Here is a 17,048-nt window from a genome sequence, read left to right on the forward strand (position 1 = left end):
AAGGTTCATTCTGGGAGCCATCGCGGATCTGCCTGCCGAAGGCAAAGCGGGATTTGACGCCTTTGTCTGTCGCCTTTCTCGTCAGGTTTGTGATCTCAGTGAATGACAGCTTCCAGGATGCTCTGGGTCGTATTCAAATTTGCATGCTGGGATTTGTAGTCATTCTCTCTGGCTCTATCTTGAGCATCCAGGCTGTGCGGACTACACTTCCCAGGCCTCCCCATGGCAGGGGGTGGGGCGGGAGATGATTACAGGGCGGGGTGGTGGGTGCAGCCGGCTCAGTAGTACTAGGCGGCGGCTCAGCAGCCGAAGCAGGCTCTGAGTTGTGTCTGGCTGTCTCAGTATGTCAGACGGGGCCAGCGGGGGCCCCGGCGGGGGCAGCAAGGAGGGCGGCCTGGACGTGCCAGGCTCGGCGGTGCAGAATGTGGCCGACGTCTCGGTGCTGCAGAAGCACCTGCGCAAGCTGGTGCCGCTGCTGCTGGAGGACGGTGGCGAGGCCCCGGCCATGCTAGAGGCGGCGATGGAGGAGAAGGGCGCCCTGGAGCAGATGCGCAAGTTCCTCTCCGACCCGCAGGTGCACACCGTGCTGGTGGAGCGCTCCACGCTCAAGGGTGAGAGCCGGGCCAGGCGCCGAGCCGCTGCAATGGGGAGAGCCGGGCGGGGCAACTGCCGGGCACGGGGGAGGTGGCAGGGCCGGATTAAGCTTTTGTGGGCCTGGTGCCAAACATATCTGTGGGCCCCCATAGGGGCAAAGGAGCATGGCTTGGGGAAGTTGGTCCCCAGAGCAAGGGACAATGGGGCAAAGCATGGTGGGGCCAGCCCCGCTCCAGCCAGCCCAGTGCAAGAGCACTGGATACAAACCAGCAGTTGCCAGATGCACACTGGCCCGCCCAGCCCTGTGTTGCCAGCATGCCCCTTCCCCTCAGGGGTGGGCCTATGCCATGCCACACAGCCTCCGATTCCCTATGTCTAGTATCCCCCGGAACTGCTATGCCCAGCAGCCCTCCCCCCGCCCACAGACCCTCCACCACAAAAGCACAGCGGCCTGCACACCACCACCCCTGCCCCGCACCACCCCACACAGCTGCACCACTACTGCCCAATGCACTTCCCCACAGCGCACCACCACAACTACACAGCACCCCACTCAGACCCCCCCTAATGCCCAGCGTCCCAACGCACAGACCTCCCCCACTGCCCCCCAAGAGATTCCCCCCACTGACCAGCAGCCCCCCACACACACACACCTCCAGAGACCCACTCCCTCACACCCTGCCCCCTGGCCACTCACGGACCCTGCTGGAAGGTGACTGCGTCTGCAGGCTGAGCTGGCAGCGCAGCCGGGGCCGGTCCAGTGCCAGGGTGGGGAATCACTCCGGCCTCTTGGGAGTGGCGTGATTAGCCAGGCCAGGGTCTGCCCCCGCCCTCTCCGGACTCCCTCAGGACCCACTTGCCTAGAGATAGGGTCACCATACATCCCCGTTTGGCCAGGACAGTTCCCTTTTTAAGCTCTGTCCTGGCCATCCCAACTTTTTTTTGACCAAAAACAGACATTTATCCCATTTGCTCTTGCCAACTGATCAGCTGGCAAGAGCAAATGAACAAATGCCCCGTTTGCCAAAAAAGTCTGGTGCGCCCCCCTAGCTGGGCGTGGAGGAATGTGTGTTTGGGGGGTGGCGACGCAAGGTGTCAGGCATCAGGGCTTTGGGGGTCAGCCCCAGCCCCAGCCAGAATGGAGCTTGGCGGGGTTAGGGGGCCAGCCCTAGCCCCTGGTGGTGGTGTGGGGAGGGTGTCAGCTCCTGGCAGTGGTACGGGGAGCTGGGGCGAAGGAGGGGTCAGCCCCTATCCTGGCAGCGGCATGCAGAACTCGAGGAGGGGGGGTCAGCCCCTGGCTGCGGCATGGGGAGCTGTGGGGAGGGGTCAGCCCCAGAGGCAGATTTAGAGTTAGTGGGGCCCTGTGCTCAGCTTCATTTTTGGGGCCCCTCCTTGGGACCCAGCCAAGAAAAAGAACATTCTCTCTGATCTCCCCCTGCCCCCATTTTTCATTCTTTTTTTCTTCATCCTTCTCTTGTAAGTAAATGAAAATAAAGTGAGGTACCTTGATTGTTCTTGTAGTCTAACTTATTTTTCCACAGACCACTTGAAAATCACTGGGGGTCTCGGCGGACCACTTAATGATCTTTCCAAATATTGTTTGTACCGTTAGCTAACGATTGTAAAGCGCTTGGGATAAGAGCGCTTTATAAAAAAAATGTAAAAAAACATTGGGGTGCGGGCTCTGGCCAGGACTTAGGGTGCGGGAGGGGGCTCAGGGCTGGGGGTGCAGGGCCTGGAAGGGAGTTAGGGTGCAGGAGCAGGCTGGGGGTTGGGGTGCAGGGTCTGGCCAGGAGTTAGGGTGAGGAAGGGAGCTCAGGATTGGAGTGTGGAGCGCTTACCTGGGGCAGCTCCCATTTGGTGCGAGGGCTGCAGGTGGGAATGTGGGGGGGGGAGGTGCAGGAGTCAGGGAGGGCAGGGGGCTGGGTGTGTGAGAGGGGGTGCAGGTGTCAGGGCTGGGTGTGTGTGAGGGGTTGCAGGAGTCTGGGAGGGCACGGGGCTGGAGGTGTGTGAGGGGGTGCAGGAGTGAGGGCTGGAGGTGTAGGGTCTGGGAGGAAGTTAGGGTGCAGGAGTGGGCTGGGGGTTGGGGTGCAGGGTCTGGCCAGGAGTTAGGATGCAGGAGAGGCTCAGGGTTGGGGCAGGGGATTGGGGTGTGGAGCACTTACCTGGGGCAGCTCCTGTTTGGTGCAAGGGGTGCAGGTGGGAATGTGTGTGGGGGGGGTGCAGGAGCTCCCATTTGGTGCTTGGGGTGGGGATGTGGGGGGTGCAGGAGTCAGGGCATGGGGGGGGCTGGGTATGTGTGGGGGTGCAGGAGTCAGGGCTGGGGTCATGGGGGTGTGTAAGGGGGGAGAAGGGGTCAGGGCAGGGAGCTGGGGGTTTAAGCTGGGGTCATGGGGGTGCTTCCAGCCCCCTGCCTGAGCAGCTCACGGCAGGGGGCTGGAGGGGGTATTTGTAGGGGGAGTGCAGGGGCTCTACCCTGCCCCGATTTCCCCCCCCTTCTCCAAGGCCCCGTCCCTGCCTCTTCTCTGGCTCCTCCCCCTCCCTCTGGGTGTGCTGGCAAACAGCTGTTTGGTGGCGCCATGGTAACCCCGGTACTGGGAGGAGGGGGTTGGGTTGGGCGGAGCCTCCCTTTGCTGCAGATGGTAGCTGCCAAGCTGGCGGCAGTTGCTGCTTTATGCGCCATGGTGACCTTTGTTCCCCTGCTCCCTGTGACAGGGCTTGTTGGGCCTGTGACCTCCCCCCATATACACACACACAAAGTGAGGGGTGGGCCTGTGACTCCCTCCATATACACATACACGCAGTGGGGGTGGGTCTATGATCCCCCTGTATCCTCACCCTGCCCCCAGGAGAGATGCTGACCCCACATGCACGGTGTAGTGTACCCTGTAATGCCCTATTGCAACAGGAAGAGGGGAGACAGCCCCATCAACAATTCCCTAACTTGACCAAAGAAAAATCCTAACATCATGCCCTTATCTTTTCAAGTCAGGTACCAACAGGGAAGTCTATGTGAAGGCACAACGGCTGTTGTATTTACCTACATAAGACCTTTGAGCCAGCATCTACATCTTAGTTTATAAAGAACTTCGGAGTGATACGTGGCACAACACAGCAATAAAGTCAGATGCTGTTGTGAAGGAGGTCCAAGTTCAAGGCTTCCAAGCACTCCAGTGCTGCAAAGCCAAGAAAGAAACTTGACAAAACAATAAATGCAGAGCTCAAGGGAATGTTTTATCGCCTCGACTTTGATTTCAGCCAAAGTTCATATAAGGCAGTGTCCACACATGTCTTTTTTCAAAGATCAATGTTATTTTCTTGATCTCGATAATTTAAAACTGAAGTACCAGTTTCTGGCTATTTTTTCTTCCCACAGCAAAGACACATTAGTAGCGCCTCTGTATAGGTTTTGAGTTAGCTTTCAGGACCAAGGCTATGGTACATTCCCTTCCTGTGGGAATGGACAGGGGTGTTATTTGTGGGTCACAGCATCTCTTCTTCGCTCTATTCCAGTACAGGAGGTTACAGGAGGAGCCAGTTCCACCCCACGGGGAGAATCAGTTAGAGAATTGTTGAAATGTTCCCAAGGATCATTAGTTTCTACGTGGCTAGTTCACAGATGCAGGCAGAAGGAATCTCCCAGTGATTTCATCTGAAGGACTGCACCTGCCACAGTGTTACAAAGTACTGCAGTGCAGTATAAACAGTAGGTATGAGCCAGTGCTGTTGAAGTACTTGGATGTGTGATGTTATGTTCTAGCAACTGAGCTACTTTAACACCAGTGACATTCAGTTAAAATGGAATAAATGTTTCAAAACCTGGCTTGTGTACTTTTCTCTGTAATGTTTCAGAGTAGCAGCCGTGTTAGTCTGTATTCGCGAAAAGAAAAGGAGTACTTGTGGCACCTTAGAGACTAACCAATTTATTTGAGCATAAGCTTTCATGAGCTACAGCTCACTTGCATCCGATGAAGTGAGCTGTAGCTCATGAAAGCTTATGCTCAAATAAATTGGTTAGTCTCTAAGGTGCCACTAGTACTCCTTTTCTTTTTTCTATGTAAGGTATTTACATTGTTTCCCCCCTCCCCCCTTGTATAGTATCTAGTAACTTTTTTATGGGTGAGTTGCTCATAGGGAGGAATAAAAACTACATTAGTTTCAGATATGGTGTCATAAATATAAAAGGAAGGGTAAACACCTTTAAATCCCTCCTGGCCAGAGGAAAAACCCTTTCACCTGTAAAGGGTTAAGAAGCTAAGATAACTTCGCTGGCACCTGACCAAAATGACCAATGAGGAGACAAGATACTTTCAAAGCTGGGGGGGGACAAAGGGTTCTCTCGGTCTGTGTGGTTTTTTTTGCTGGGACCAGAGCAGGAATGCAGGTCAGAACTCCTGTAAAAAGTCAGTAAGCAATCTAGCTAGATATGCGTTAGATTCTGTTTTGTTTAAATGGCTGATAAAATAAGCTGTGCTGAATGGAATGTATATTCCTGTTTCTGTGTCTTTTTGTAACTTAAGGTTTAGCCTAGAGGGATTCTCTATGTTTTGAATCTGATTACCCTGTAAGGTATTTACCATCCTGATTTTACAGAGGTGATTCTTTTACTTTTTCTTTAATTAAAATTCTTCTTTTAAGAACCTGATTGCTTTTTCATTGTTCTTAAGATCCAAGGGTTTGGGTCTGTGTTCACCTATGCAAATTGGTGAGGATTTTTATCAAGCCTTCCCCAGGAAAGGGGGTGTAGGGCTTGGGGGGATTTTGGGAGAAAAGACGTTTCCAAGTGGGCTCTTTCCCTGTTATATTTGTTCGACGCTTGGTGGTGACAACAATAAAGTCCAAGGACAAAAGGTAAAATAGTTTGTACCTTGGGGAAGTTTTAACCTAAGCTGGTAAAAATAAGCTTAGGGGGTTTTTCATGCAGGTACCCACATCTGTACCCTAGAGTTCAGAGTGGGGAAGGAACCTTGACATATGGGGATGTAATAACAGATATCAAATCCTTGACAGTTAGTTAGGTGGTCTGGTATGTCTAACCCCGATCAAAGCTTTTTTGCAATAGTTTGGGTGGAGAAGTGGGGTGAGAGTGGGAAGTCAAAGTCCTTAAACTCACACACAAAAAATAAGCCAATTGTGCTCTAACTCGAGTTGCCCCATTTATGAGACACCTAGTATGTCTACACTGTAATGCAATCTGTGGTACAGTCTCAGAGCCCAAGTCATTTGGCTTGGGCTGCTGGACTAAAAATAGCAGTTTAAATGTTCATCTCAGGCAGGAGACAGGACTCTGGGACCCATGCCCTGCACAAGGCCTGTGCTCTAATGTCTACACTGCAATTTTTAGCCGCCTCAGCCCAAGCCCCACAAGTCTAAATCAGCTGATGGGCACCAGCCACAGCTGCTCAGTGAGTTATTTTATTGCAGTGTAGATGTACCCCTGGTGCACTTGGTCCCCAGTCTACCCCAGCATGTTCAAATATTGCAGGCACAGACTATTTTTACTGTACACATCATGTTACGTCTAAGAGAAAGTGCTCTGAGAGCAATTTGCGAACATTTTGGTATTACTCATTCCTTTCTGTGATGGATACATTTCCTCACTCCTGACAGGATAAATCTTTTTGAGGACATTACTCTACCTAAACTTCACCCAACAAATGTGCCTTGGGCCAAATGCCAAGAGGCTGATTCTGCAAACACTGGTAAAACAAATTGCCATTTCATGATACTTCTAGCAGTAGTAAGTTAATTGGATGTTAAATTCAGCACCACGAAATCTTGAATGGGCAAAATAGCTCATTTTAACATCCTGGGTTTTATTTAACACAGTAAAAAGAGCAAATGATTCCAGCAGTTGTATAACTGTAAACTGTTCCAAAAGAATACTTATGACATTCTTGCTTTATGTAATTATTGGATCCCAGCTTTGCCTGCAGTAGGAAAACTCTCTCTTCATTTCCCACTGTTGCTAATGTTCAGCTGAAGCAATTCTAGAAGCTCTACTTCATGCTAAGTGTAGACAGTATTAACTGGCCAGACCTTTTTAAGCACCATGGTGAAGACCTCCAAATCCAAACAACATAGTGCTTAAAACAGTATGGTGGGCTGCCCAAGTAAGGGAGTGAACACCAGTATACCTGAATTGGTGTTAATGTCAATGTGGGAATCTTTTTGGAAAACTTCCATGGCCTCCATGACTAGCCTGGGGTGATTCTTAACAGTTGCTTTGACACAGCCACAGCGCGAAGTGTGTGCATGTTGCACGCAACATGGTCAGATGTTATACTGGCATGCCCAAGTGCTAGGTTAGTTTACTTCAGACTAATGACTTTAACATGTAAATATTAATTTTAGTAGTAGTCTCCTTTTAATAGCTTGTGACAATTGGCAAGTGTCTATGACTTGAGTAATGGTACCTCTTTCACGAGAGACTATGAGCACACATGTTGTACAGTAAGGGAAACTTATGCAACTGTTTCAGAATAACTGACTCAAATGCGCTATTGCGTGCTGGTCTTAAATGTGTTCATGTTTCCTATCTTGGTATGTCATTACATAAACCAGCAGCTGTCTTTTGATTTTGAGCCCTCAATCCACTCTCTACTCACACCTATCCCTTTGCTACCCTTTACAGCACCACACTATCCAGTCCAGCCTCTTCCTGGATGCCCTAGGAAAATATTTGCATTACTTGCAATAAAATTTATGATCTGGTTTGTAATAACTAGTGTGTGAAGCTTTGACTGCCATGTTCCCAAACACCTGTCAAGAGAAACAGCGGGCTGAGGGACCTCTTCTTTGCCATCATTTCATAGGAACTTTAGACCCCTGCTCCAAGCCATTGGATAACTACTAGAAGGCTACTGGCAAACTTGTTTGGCCCTGCTCCCCCCACCTCCATCCCCTAAAAAAACAAATCTCAAACAAGGCTTCAGCAGGATTAGTTTTTCTTCACTAGCAGAAGAATCTCTTTAAGGAAGGGCAGAGGAGTCAAATGGCAAGCTGTTCCTCTGGAGCTTTTTTTTTATTTTATTTTTTATTGGAGCTTGATCCAGCTGATCGTCCACTTCAGGCTTGCAACAAGTCATGTTGTGCATGTGGCTGTTTTTAGTGGGGATAGCATGTCTCTGAAATATATGGAGTGTCTGAATCAGGAATCAGAGTAGCAGCCGTGTTAGTCTGTATCTGTAAAAAGAAAAGGAGTACTTGTGGCACCTTAGAGACTAACAAATTTATTAGAGCATAAGCTTTCGTGAGCTACAGCTCACTTGCATCCGATGAAGTGAGCTGTAGCTCACGAAAGCTTATGCTCAAATAAATTGGTTAGTCTCTAAGGTGCCACAAGTACTCCTGTTTTTTTTATGTCTCAGGAATAGGTTTGATCTTCTGGGGTCTGCAAAGGACTGTTGTTCCCTCAGGATATGTCTATACTACTGTAAGTAGACACCTGCGCCTGGCCTGTGCCAGCTGACGGTGGCTAAGGGGCTATTTAGACATTCCAGCTCCAGCCTGCGAGGTGGGAGGTCCCAGAGCTCAGTCTGCCCAAACCTGTCTGCACTGCAATTAAACAGCCCCTTCACTTAGGCACAGTGGGTTTGGGTGATTTTTAATTTTAGTGTAGACATACCCTCAGATGCTTTCTTTGTATAGAGCAGGGGTGGCCAACCTGAGCCTAAGAAGGAGCCAGAATTTATCAATGTAAATTGCCAAAGAGCCATAGTAATACATCAGCAGCCCCCGCAACACCCCCCCCCGCCATCAGCTTCCCCCGCTTCCAGCACCTCCCACCCACCGGCAGCCCCACTGATCAGCGCCTCCCCCCACCCTGCACTTCCAGATCAGCTGTTTTGTGGCATGCAGGAGGCTCGGAGGGGGGAGTGGGAGGAGCAAGGGCAGGGCAGCCTCAGGGGAGGGGGCAGGAAGGGGTGGAGTGGGGACAGGGCCTGTGGCAGAGCCAGGGGTTGAGCAGTGAGCATCCCCCAGCACATTGGCAAGTTGGCGCCTGTAACTCCAGCCCCGGAGTCGGTGCCTATACAAGGAGCCGCATATTAACTTCTGAAGAGCTGCGTGTGGCTCTGGAGCCACAGGTTGGCCACCCCTGGTATAGAGGAACCAGACAAAGGTGAACCCTCTATATGCGGAGAGAAGTTTTGCTAAAATTCTAAATCTTGTTTTAAATACTTCATCAAAAAGGAATCTGTTCTACACTAATAGCCTAAACAACAATTTTTAAAATACCACATTCTAGAAAAGGTTTTGTTAATATTTTTAAAACTGATCCACCTGACTTTTATGGACACTCTTGGTCAGCTTCAGCCACTAAAAATTAATAGCCTGACAACTCATATGTTGAATTTTTAAAAGATGATTAAAAACATTCTGAAAAAGTGTGCTGGAAATATAGTACTGATGAGCTCACTAGAGCTGTGCATTCTGTCAGCATCACCTGGGGTAAGAGAACTTACTTCTGTTGGAAGTCGTATTCTAATGGAAATATGCTGCTGGATTATCAGAGCTTTTACACAATTAATACAGTAGGAAGGAGGTTAAATACCTTTAAGTGCAATGGGTAGAGTTCTAGCACTCCTGCTTTGTTACAAAGTTAAAATGTTAAGTGTTGACTTTTCTACTCTGATTTGAAAATGTAAAGCACCCAGTGCTGACTACTATCAACTCTCAGGAGAGCCAGACTTCAGATCACAAAGATTCACGAGTTAATCTTATCAGACATAAATTGTGTGCTGTTAAGTGGTTGGTTTCATCTGGACATCAGGGGCATCTACCACAATGGGCTACTACTTGTCCATGGGCTTTAGGTGCTACAGTAATACGAAATAAAACTCTGGTAGTTTATCTTTTGGAGGCATTGGGAGAACAGGAGAGTAATGCTCTTGTTCTTTTTCTCACTTGGGCGTGTCTTCCTCAGATGGAGACAGCTTTGTGCTGCATTGCAGTGGTTTCACTGCAGAAGTGCCAGCATGCCCAGTGCTTACATCACCTTGTGACTCACTAGCTAAGTTAGGGAAACAGTCATTTTCTCTTACACTTTGTACTTTTAATCTCCTCTTTTCGTTAATATAATTTGAAGTCTTTGAAAAATATCAAGTCAAGTTATGAAAAGGAATTAAACTGACAATCTTGTGAAATGTTTTCTTTCAGGTCTTTAAGTATACTGAGATAACTAAACTTTGTGTAGTTTTAACAAGCCATAACTCAGGCTTTGTATTGTGGGGAAACTCTGCAATTCTATCTCTTGAAATCAGCATGTAAGGAGTTGGCTTGTAATTTGCTTTCACTACAGCAATTCATACAGGAGGCAGCCTAGAAAAAAGGGGAGCAGTAGTGGTCCTGAAGTAACTAATAGCTTGTAATAAATCCATAAAAACCTCTGTCTTGAGGAGTCATGTGTTTCTGGGTTCTAAGTCATGGTTTAGTATAAATGAAAATATATTTTGGTATGTTCTGTCCAACTCTGCTGACAACAAATGAAATCATTCTAGGTATGATTTTAATTTAGTTGCCTTGGAAATGCTGATTAAAAATCAGACTGATTGTACATTTCTCAAGCTAAGTAACAAGGCTCCACCAGTTTTTATCTTATCTGGTTATTATAGATAGTGTCTCAAACCCCTAAAAATATAACTTGAGCTGTATGGCACACGGTATTTTGTGTAAAGTTTCAAACCTAGATGAGAGGTTGGTATGAATGCGCTCCTACACGAGTAGGTATGAGGTAGTTGGGGTGGAGAGGGATGGGTTCAAAGGCTTTTAAGTGTATGTTAGAGGTTTTTAATATATCAAACTCTGTTTGCAGAGGATGTGGATGATGAAGGAGAAGAGGAAAAAGAGTTCATATCCTATAGCATTAACACTGACATTCATTATGGGCTAAAGTCAAACAGGTGAGTGCAGTCTCACTGAAATCTGATATGAATGTTTTAGGACTAGGAAAAGATAGTCCTATAATCCTTAGGCTAACACATATAGTAATATGTAGAGCTTATATAGTGCTTTTGATGTTCAAAGTGCTCTACAAACCCCTAGCTTCACAACAGCACGTGCACTCTCTCCCTCTCTATCTCTCTCTCCCTCATATGCTTGCATATTTGTCTCTTGCCATTGTCTAACCCTAGCACACATTTGTCTCCATGAAGCTAAAATATTTAAGAAGCAATCTTACAACAGAAAATGGCATGCTTTCAATTACCATGATTATAGACTTGATTGCTTTTAGTTTTCTGTCAGGCTAAAATGGATGCATATAAAACCCTAATACATTCAGCTACTAGTAATAGTTTTAAGGCAGAAGCACAAGTTTTGCTCTCACACTTTCAAAAGTGTACCCCGGTAAAGCATGTTAGCATGTAACGTCTGATATACACCTCCTAATCTTGTGTTATACTAGAGCTACTGTAATTTACTGTATTCTGGAATTAAATGTCTTATGGTTAACTAACTTTTTTCTTTGCTCCGCAGTTTGGCATTCATTAAGCGTACACCAGTGATCGATGCTGACAAACCAGTGTCCTCCCAACTGAGAGTGCTTACTCTTAGTGAAGATTCTCCTTATGAAACATTACATTCTTTCATTAGCAATGCTGTTGCTCCCTTTTTTAAGTCCTATATCAGAGAGTCTGGCAAAGCAGACAGGTAATTCTGTTAAATGCAAATAATAAATTGTCCGTACTAAAGAAAAATGGATCAAAAAGAATGTGGGGTGAGGTAAATAGGACTTGAAACAATTTTAATAGGAAAATGATCTTGAAGCTAGGCTCTTGCTTATGAGATTGTCACAAATTGGTGCTGCTTGTTGAGGATGTAGTTCAAGTTACATAAAATTACATGCACTTGTGTTCATATATGCCTGTTGGTCTCGCTTTTCATTTGGTAACGTTTTTTCCCCCCAGGGATGGTGATAAAATGGCTCCATCAGTTGAGAAGAAAATTGCAGAACTTGAAATGGGACTGCTGCACTTGCAGCAGAATATTGAAATTCCAGAGATCAGTTTGCCAATTCATCCAATTATTACTAATGTTGCCAAGCAACGTTATGAGCATGGAGAAAAGCCAAAGGTTACTGACTTCGGTGACAAGGTTGAGGACCCAACTTTTCTCAACCAGCTACAGTCTGGAGTTAATCGATGGATTAGAGAAATACAGAAGGTAAAATTGCAGAACCAAATGTCAGACTACTCGGTAGAAACTCCTGTGTCATTCTTTAAGGGTGTGAAAGCCTCCTCTTTTGCTGTTGGCCCCTTAACCGTGTAGTAAAATCTTACTCCATGCAGGAAACTCTAAACACAGGGCTAGATTTTCAGCCAGCGTAAACTGAGCTACACCACTGTACAGTTGAGAACCTGGCTCACGTTCTGTGCCTTCAAGTAAATTGTTATTAATAAAATGCTGGCTAATTTTCATTCTTTCCATTCAGGTAGTAAAAAATGACTGAAATTTAAAGGGACTGGTGCAGAAGGCTGGTACTGAGTAGAGCAGGTCTGGGAAAATGTTTGTTGTTACTAGTATGTATAAAAGTTCTGCCCCACATGCTTTGTTTTGGTGAGGGTGGCAGCTTACTTTGCCTTGCCATAGTGTTACTCCCCCAGTAACTCAACTCTGCTCCAAGTAAAGTTCTGAACCCATTGTGAAAGACTAACAGTGTCATGAATGATCTTCACTGAATTAAATTAAACCTTATTGAAGTAGTTTTAACATCTTTGGAGTTCATTGTATTCAAAATGCAAATATACTATTGTGAGATTACTTGGGACTTCTTTAGCAGGAAGCCAAGATTAATTCAATCTCTGGAAGAGATTGTAAGGCTCTCCAAAGATCCTTCTGAAACAATGAGAAGTTTTAAGATTAAGGGGGTTTCCTCTAGGAGGGGAGCGGTAATGTAGTGTAATTCATCTGGTTATCAACTCTTTGAAGCCACATCCGTGTCCCCAGATATAGTTCAAACCGGATTCTTGAGAGACTAGCAAAGAGAAGACCTTTGGATGAATAGCATGAGTTCAAACTGATTGAGGACGACTTCCTGATCCATCTAGCAGACAGGACCTTGGGTTCATGGAGGGCCCTGGTCCTCAGGGAAGGCTTGGAAGGACTTGCTTACTGAGTCCCCAAGAGGCTGTGTGCTGGTTCTGAGCTGAAGCTGTGATGAGCTGATAATCAGAAGGACTCCTCTAGGTTGTGCGGGGGTTGATGGACTGCTTCTGACAGAGTCCCATGTTAGGGTTTAGGTTCCTCATAAGTTTTTAGCACTTTATTTTGAAACGGTTTCTCTCTGGGGATTTTTTAAGAATGAGATTGGCTCGCTTAGATCTGTGTGGTACTATGTGTTGATGATCACTCTGTTATCAGTCTGTGAAGAGAAACAAGCAGGTATCCTTGGCAACCTGTCTGTGCTGGGAAATAAACAGTGAAGGTAGGGAACTAGGCAGCCTGGGACCACCTGAGTTAAAAGGGAGAGAGATGTGGATCTCCACACAAGAGAGGCAACAGCAGGGGACCTAAAACCTGGGAGTAAGAGCCCTTGCTGGCCCAGTGAGGGGGAAGTACAGATGCAGATGCCCTGAACTGACATCTCGAATAAATGTACTTAAGTAAGAATTAATCAGTTTTATGCCCAACCCAGCCGCTCTGTAGGCCTCCTCTGGGGTACTTAGTAAGGCCTTGGCTTCCCAGCAAGGCCCCTTCTGGCAGTCCCCTCCTTTCTGTGAAAAGCAGTAGGGCTTCCAGCATCTCTGCTCTTCCTTCCCACAGGAGAAGCAGCATCTGTGCCATGCTGTGTTTCACATCTCTTCCACTTCTCTTTCAGGAGTAATTATGCATCACTCTTCCTCCAAAGGAGCCACTGACTCCCTTGCCTGAGTTGGCTCACTTCTCTGTTTCATAGATATTTAGGTCAGAAGGGACCATTATGATCATCTAGTCTGACCTCCTGCACAATGCAGGCCACAGAATTTCACCCACCACTCCTGCAAAAAACCTCATAACTATATCTGTGCTATTGAAGTCCTCAAATCGTAGTTTAAAGACTTCAAGGAGCAGAGAATCCTCCTGCAAGTGACCTGTGCCCCATGCTACAGAGGAAGGCGAAAAACCTCCAGGACCTCTTCCAATCTGCCCTGGAGGAAAATTTCTTCCCGACCCCAAATATGGCGATCAGCTAAACCCTGAGCATATGGGCAAGATTCATCAGCCAGATACCACAGAAAATTCTTTCCTGGGTAACTCAGATCCCACCCCATCTAATATCCCATCACAGACCATTGGGCCTGTCAAGGTTCCTCCCCCACTCTGAACTCTAGGGTACAGATGTGGGGACCTGCATGAAAAACCTCCTAAGCTTATCTTTACCAGCTTAGGTCAAAGCTTCCCCAAGGTACAAAATATTCCACCCGTTGTCCTTGGACTGGCCACTACCACCACCAAACTAATACTGGTTACTGGGGAAGAGCTGTTTGGACGCGTCCTTCCCCCCAAAATACTTCCCAAAACCTTGCACCCCACTTCCTGGACAAGGTTTGGTAAAAAGCCTCACCAATTTGCCTAGGTGACTACAGACCCAGACCCTTGGATCTTAAGAGCAATGAACAATCCTCCCAACACTTGCACCCCCCCTTTCCTGGGAAATGTTGGATAAAAAGCCTCACCAATTTGCATAGGTGACCACAGACCCAAACCCTTGGATCTGAGAACAATGAAAAAGCATTCAGTTTTTTACAAGAAGACTTTTAATAAAAAATAGAAGTAAATAGAAATAAAGAAATCCCCCCTGTAAAATCAGGATGGTAGATATCTTACAGGGTAATTAGATTCAAAAACATAGAGAACCCCTCTAGGCAAAACCTTAAGTTACAAAAAAGATACACAGACAGAAATAGTTATTCTATTCAGCACAATTCTTTTCTCAGCCATTTAAAGAAATCATAATCTAACACATACCTAGCTAGATTACTTACTAAAAGTTCTAAGACTCCATTCTTGGTCTATCCCCGGCAAAGACCCAGCATACAGACAGACACAGACCCTTTGTTTTTCTCCCTCCTCCCAGCTTTTGAAAGTATCTTGTCTCCTCATTGGTCATTTTGGTCAGGTGCCAGCGAGGTTACCTTTAGCTTCTTAACCCTTTACAGGTGAGAGGAGCTTTCCCCTGGCCAGGAGGGATTTCAAAGGGGTTTACCCTTCCCTTTATATTTATGACACGCCCCACAAATCTCAGCTAGGGTGAAACACTGGCTGGGGTTTCTTCCTGGAGCTCTAGGAAAAACAGAGTTAATAAGACACATGCATCTCTAAATATACTACCAAGTACATAAAGACTAACAGTATTTTCCACATCTCAAGGACGATTTTAACCAGTTGATTCTGGGAAACTTTCATGGGAGAGTGCATCAGCCACTTTGTTAGAAGCTCCTGAGATGTGATGGATGTCGAAATCAAAATCTTGGAGAGCTAAACTCCACCGAAGAAGTTTTTTGTTAGTTTCCTTGACGGTGTGAAGCAACTTCAGTGCAGCATGGTCGGTTTGCAGGTGGAAACGCCGTCCCCAAACATATGGGCGTAGCTTTTCCAGAGCATAGACAATGGCGTAACATTCTTTTTCAGTGACTGACCAGTTGCTTTCCCTCTCAGACAGTTTTTTGCTGAGAAACACTACAGGGTGGAATTCTTGATCAGGTCCTTTCTGCATTAAAACTGCTCCCACACCACGCTCGGACGCATCTGTGGTTACTAGGAACGGTTTGTCAAAGTCTGGGGCCCGTAGTACAGGGTCAGACATGAGTGTCGCTTTAAGCTTGTTAAAGGCCTTCTGACACTTTTCGGTCCACTGAACAGCATTTGGCTGTTTCTTTTTGGTTAGGTCTGTCAGTGGGGCAGCGATTTGGCTGTAGTGCGGTACAAATCGTCTGTAATAACCGGCCAAGCCTAAGAAGGATTGAACCTGTTTCTTTGACTTTGGGACAGGCCACTTTTGGATAGCATCCACTTTGGCCTGTAGGGGGCTGATAGTTCCTTGACCCACCTGGTGTCCAAGGTAAGTCACTCTGTTTAGGCCTATTTGACACTTCTTAGCCTTAACAGTTAGTCCTGCCTCCCTTATGCGCTCAAGGACTTTTTGTAGATGTTCCAGGTGGTCTGCCCAGGAATCCGAAAATATGGCCACGTCGTCAAGGTAGGCGACTGCATATTCTCCTAATCCCGCTAGGAGACCATCTACAAGTCTTTGGAAAGTGGCGGGTGCATTTCGCAGCCCGAAAGGGAGTACATTAAATTCATACAGCCCGAGATGTGTGATGAAGGCTGACCTTTCCTTGGCAGATTCATCTAGCGGTACCTGCCAGTACCCCTTGGTTAAGTCCAAGGTAGAGATGAACTGGGCCCGTCCCAGTTTCTCTAATAGTTCATCTGTGCGTGGCATTGGATAGTTGTCTGGGCGAGTTACAGCATTTAGCTTACGGTAGTCCACGCAAAAACGTATTTCCCCATCTGGTTTGGGAACTAGAACCACTGGAGATGCCCATGCACTTTCAGAGGGGCGGATTACACCCATCTGTAACATATCCTGGATCTCCCGTTCTATAGCAGTTTTAGCTTGAGGAGACACCCGGTAAGGTTGGACCCTAATTGGGTGAGCATTACCTGTGTCAATGGAGTGGTATGCCCGTTCAGTCAGTCCTGGGGTGGCTGAGAACGTTGGCGCGTACCTAGTGCACAGCTCCTGGATCTGCTGTCGCTGCATACGCCCAAGGGTCATGGAGAGGTTCACTTCTTCCACACCACCAGCACATTTCCCTTCGTAGTAGACACCTTCAGGCCACTCAGCGTCGTCTCCTCCCTGGGCTGTAAACTGACAAACCTTTAATTCTCTGGAATAAAAGGGCTTTAGAGAATTAATATGGTACACCTTAGGCTTTCGGTTGGAGGTGGGGAATGCTATGAGATAATTAACAGCTCCCAGGCGCTCCTGGACCATGAATGGCCCTTCCCATGATGCTTCCATTTTATGGGCCTGGAGCGCCTTTAAGACCATGACCTGGTCTCCTACTTTGAAGGAACGCTCTCTGGCATGTTTATCATACCAGGCTTTTTGCTCTTTTTGAGCATCCTGTAAGTTTTCTCTAGCAAGGGCTAAAGAGGTTCGGAGGGTGTTTTGTAGGTTGGTTACAAAGTCCAGAACGTTAGTTCCTGGAGAAGGTGTAAATCCCTCCCATTGCTGCTTCACCAACTGCAATGGCCCCTTAACCTCACGGCCATATACAAGTTCAAATGGGGAAAACCCTAAACTGGGATGTGGTACAGCTCTGTAGGCAAAGAGCAACTGCTGCAATACTAGGTCCCAATCATTGGAGTGCTCATTTACGAATTTACGTATCATGGCCCCCAAAGTTCCATTAAACTTCTCCACCATGCCATTTGTTTGATGGTGGTAAGGAGTGGCAACCAAGTGA

The 17,048-nt window shown here is 46.9% G+C and overlaps 1 protein-coding gene across 1 annotated transcript in view; it reads left to right on the forward strand.

Annotated features, from left to right (window-relative positions):
- Positions 1-343: 343 nt before the first annotated feature.
- The window catches only part of LOC144266149 (cytoplasmic dynein 1 heavy chain 1-like), a 108,424-nt gene continuing 91,719 nt past the window's right edge, over positions 344-17,048 (forward strand). Inside the window, exons 1-4 of the mRNA XM_077819378.1 lie at positions 344-611; positions 10,409-10,496; positions 11,071-11,244; positions 11,502-11,757. Coding sequence (XP_077675504.1) covers positions 344-611; positions 10,409-10,496; positions 11,071-11,244; positions 11,502-11,757 — 786 coding nt within the window. The remainder of the gene's footprint in view (positions 612-10,408; positions 10,497-11,070; positions 11,245-11,501; positions 11,758-17,048) is intronic.

Source organism: Eretmochelys imbricata, chromosome 6 (assembly GCF_965152235.1).
Source record: "Eretmochelys imbricata isolate rEreImb1 chromosome 6, rEreImb1.hap1, whole genome shotgun sequence".
Lineage (NCBI taxonomy): Eukaryota > Metazoa > Chordata > Testudines > Cheloniidae > Eretmochelys > Eretmochelys imbricata.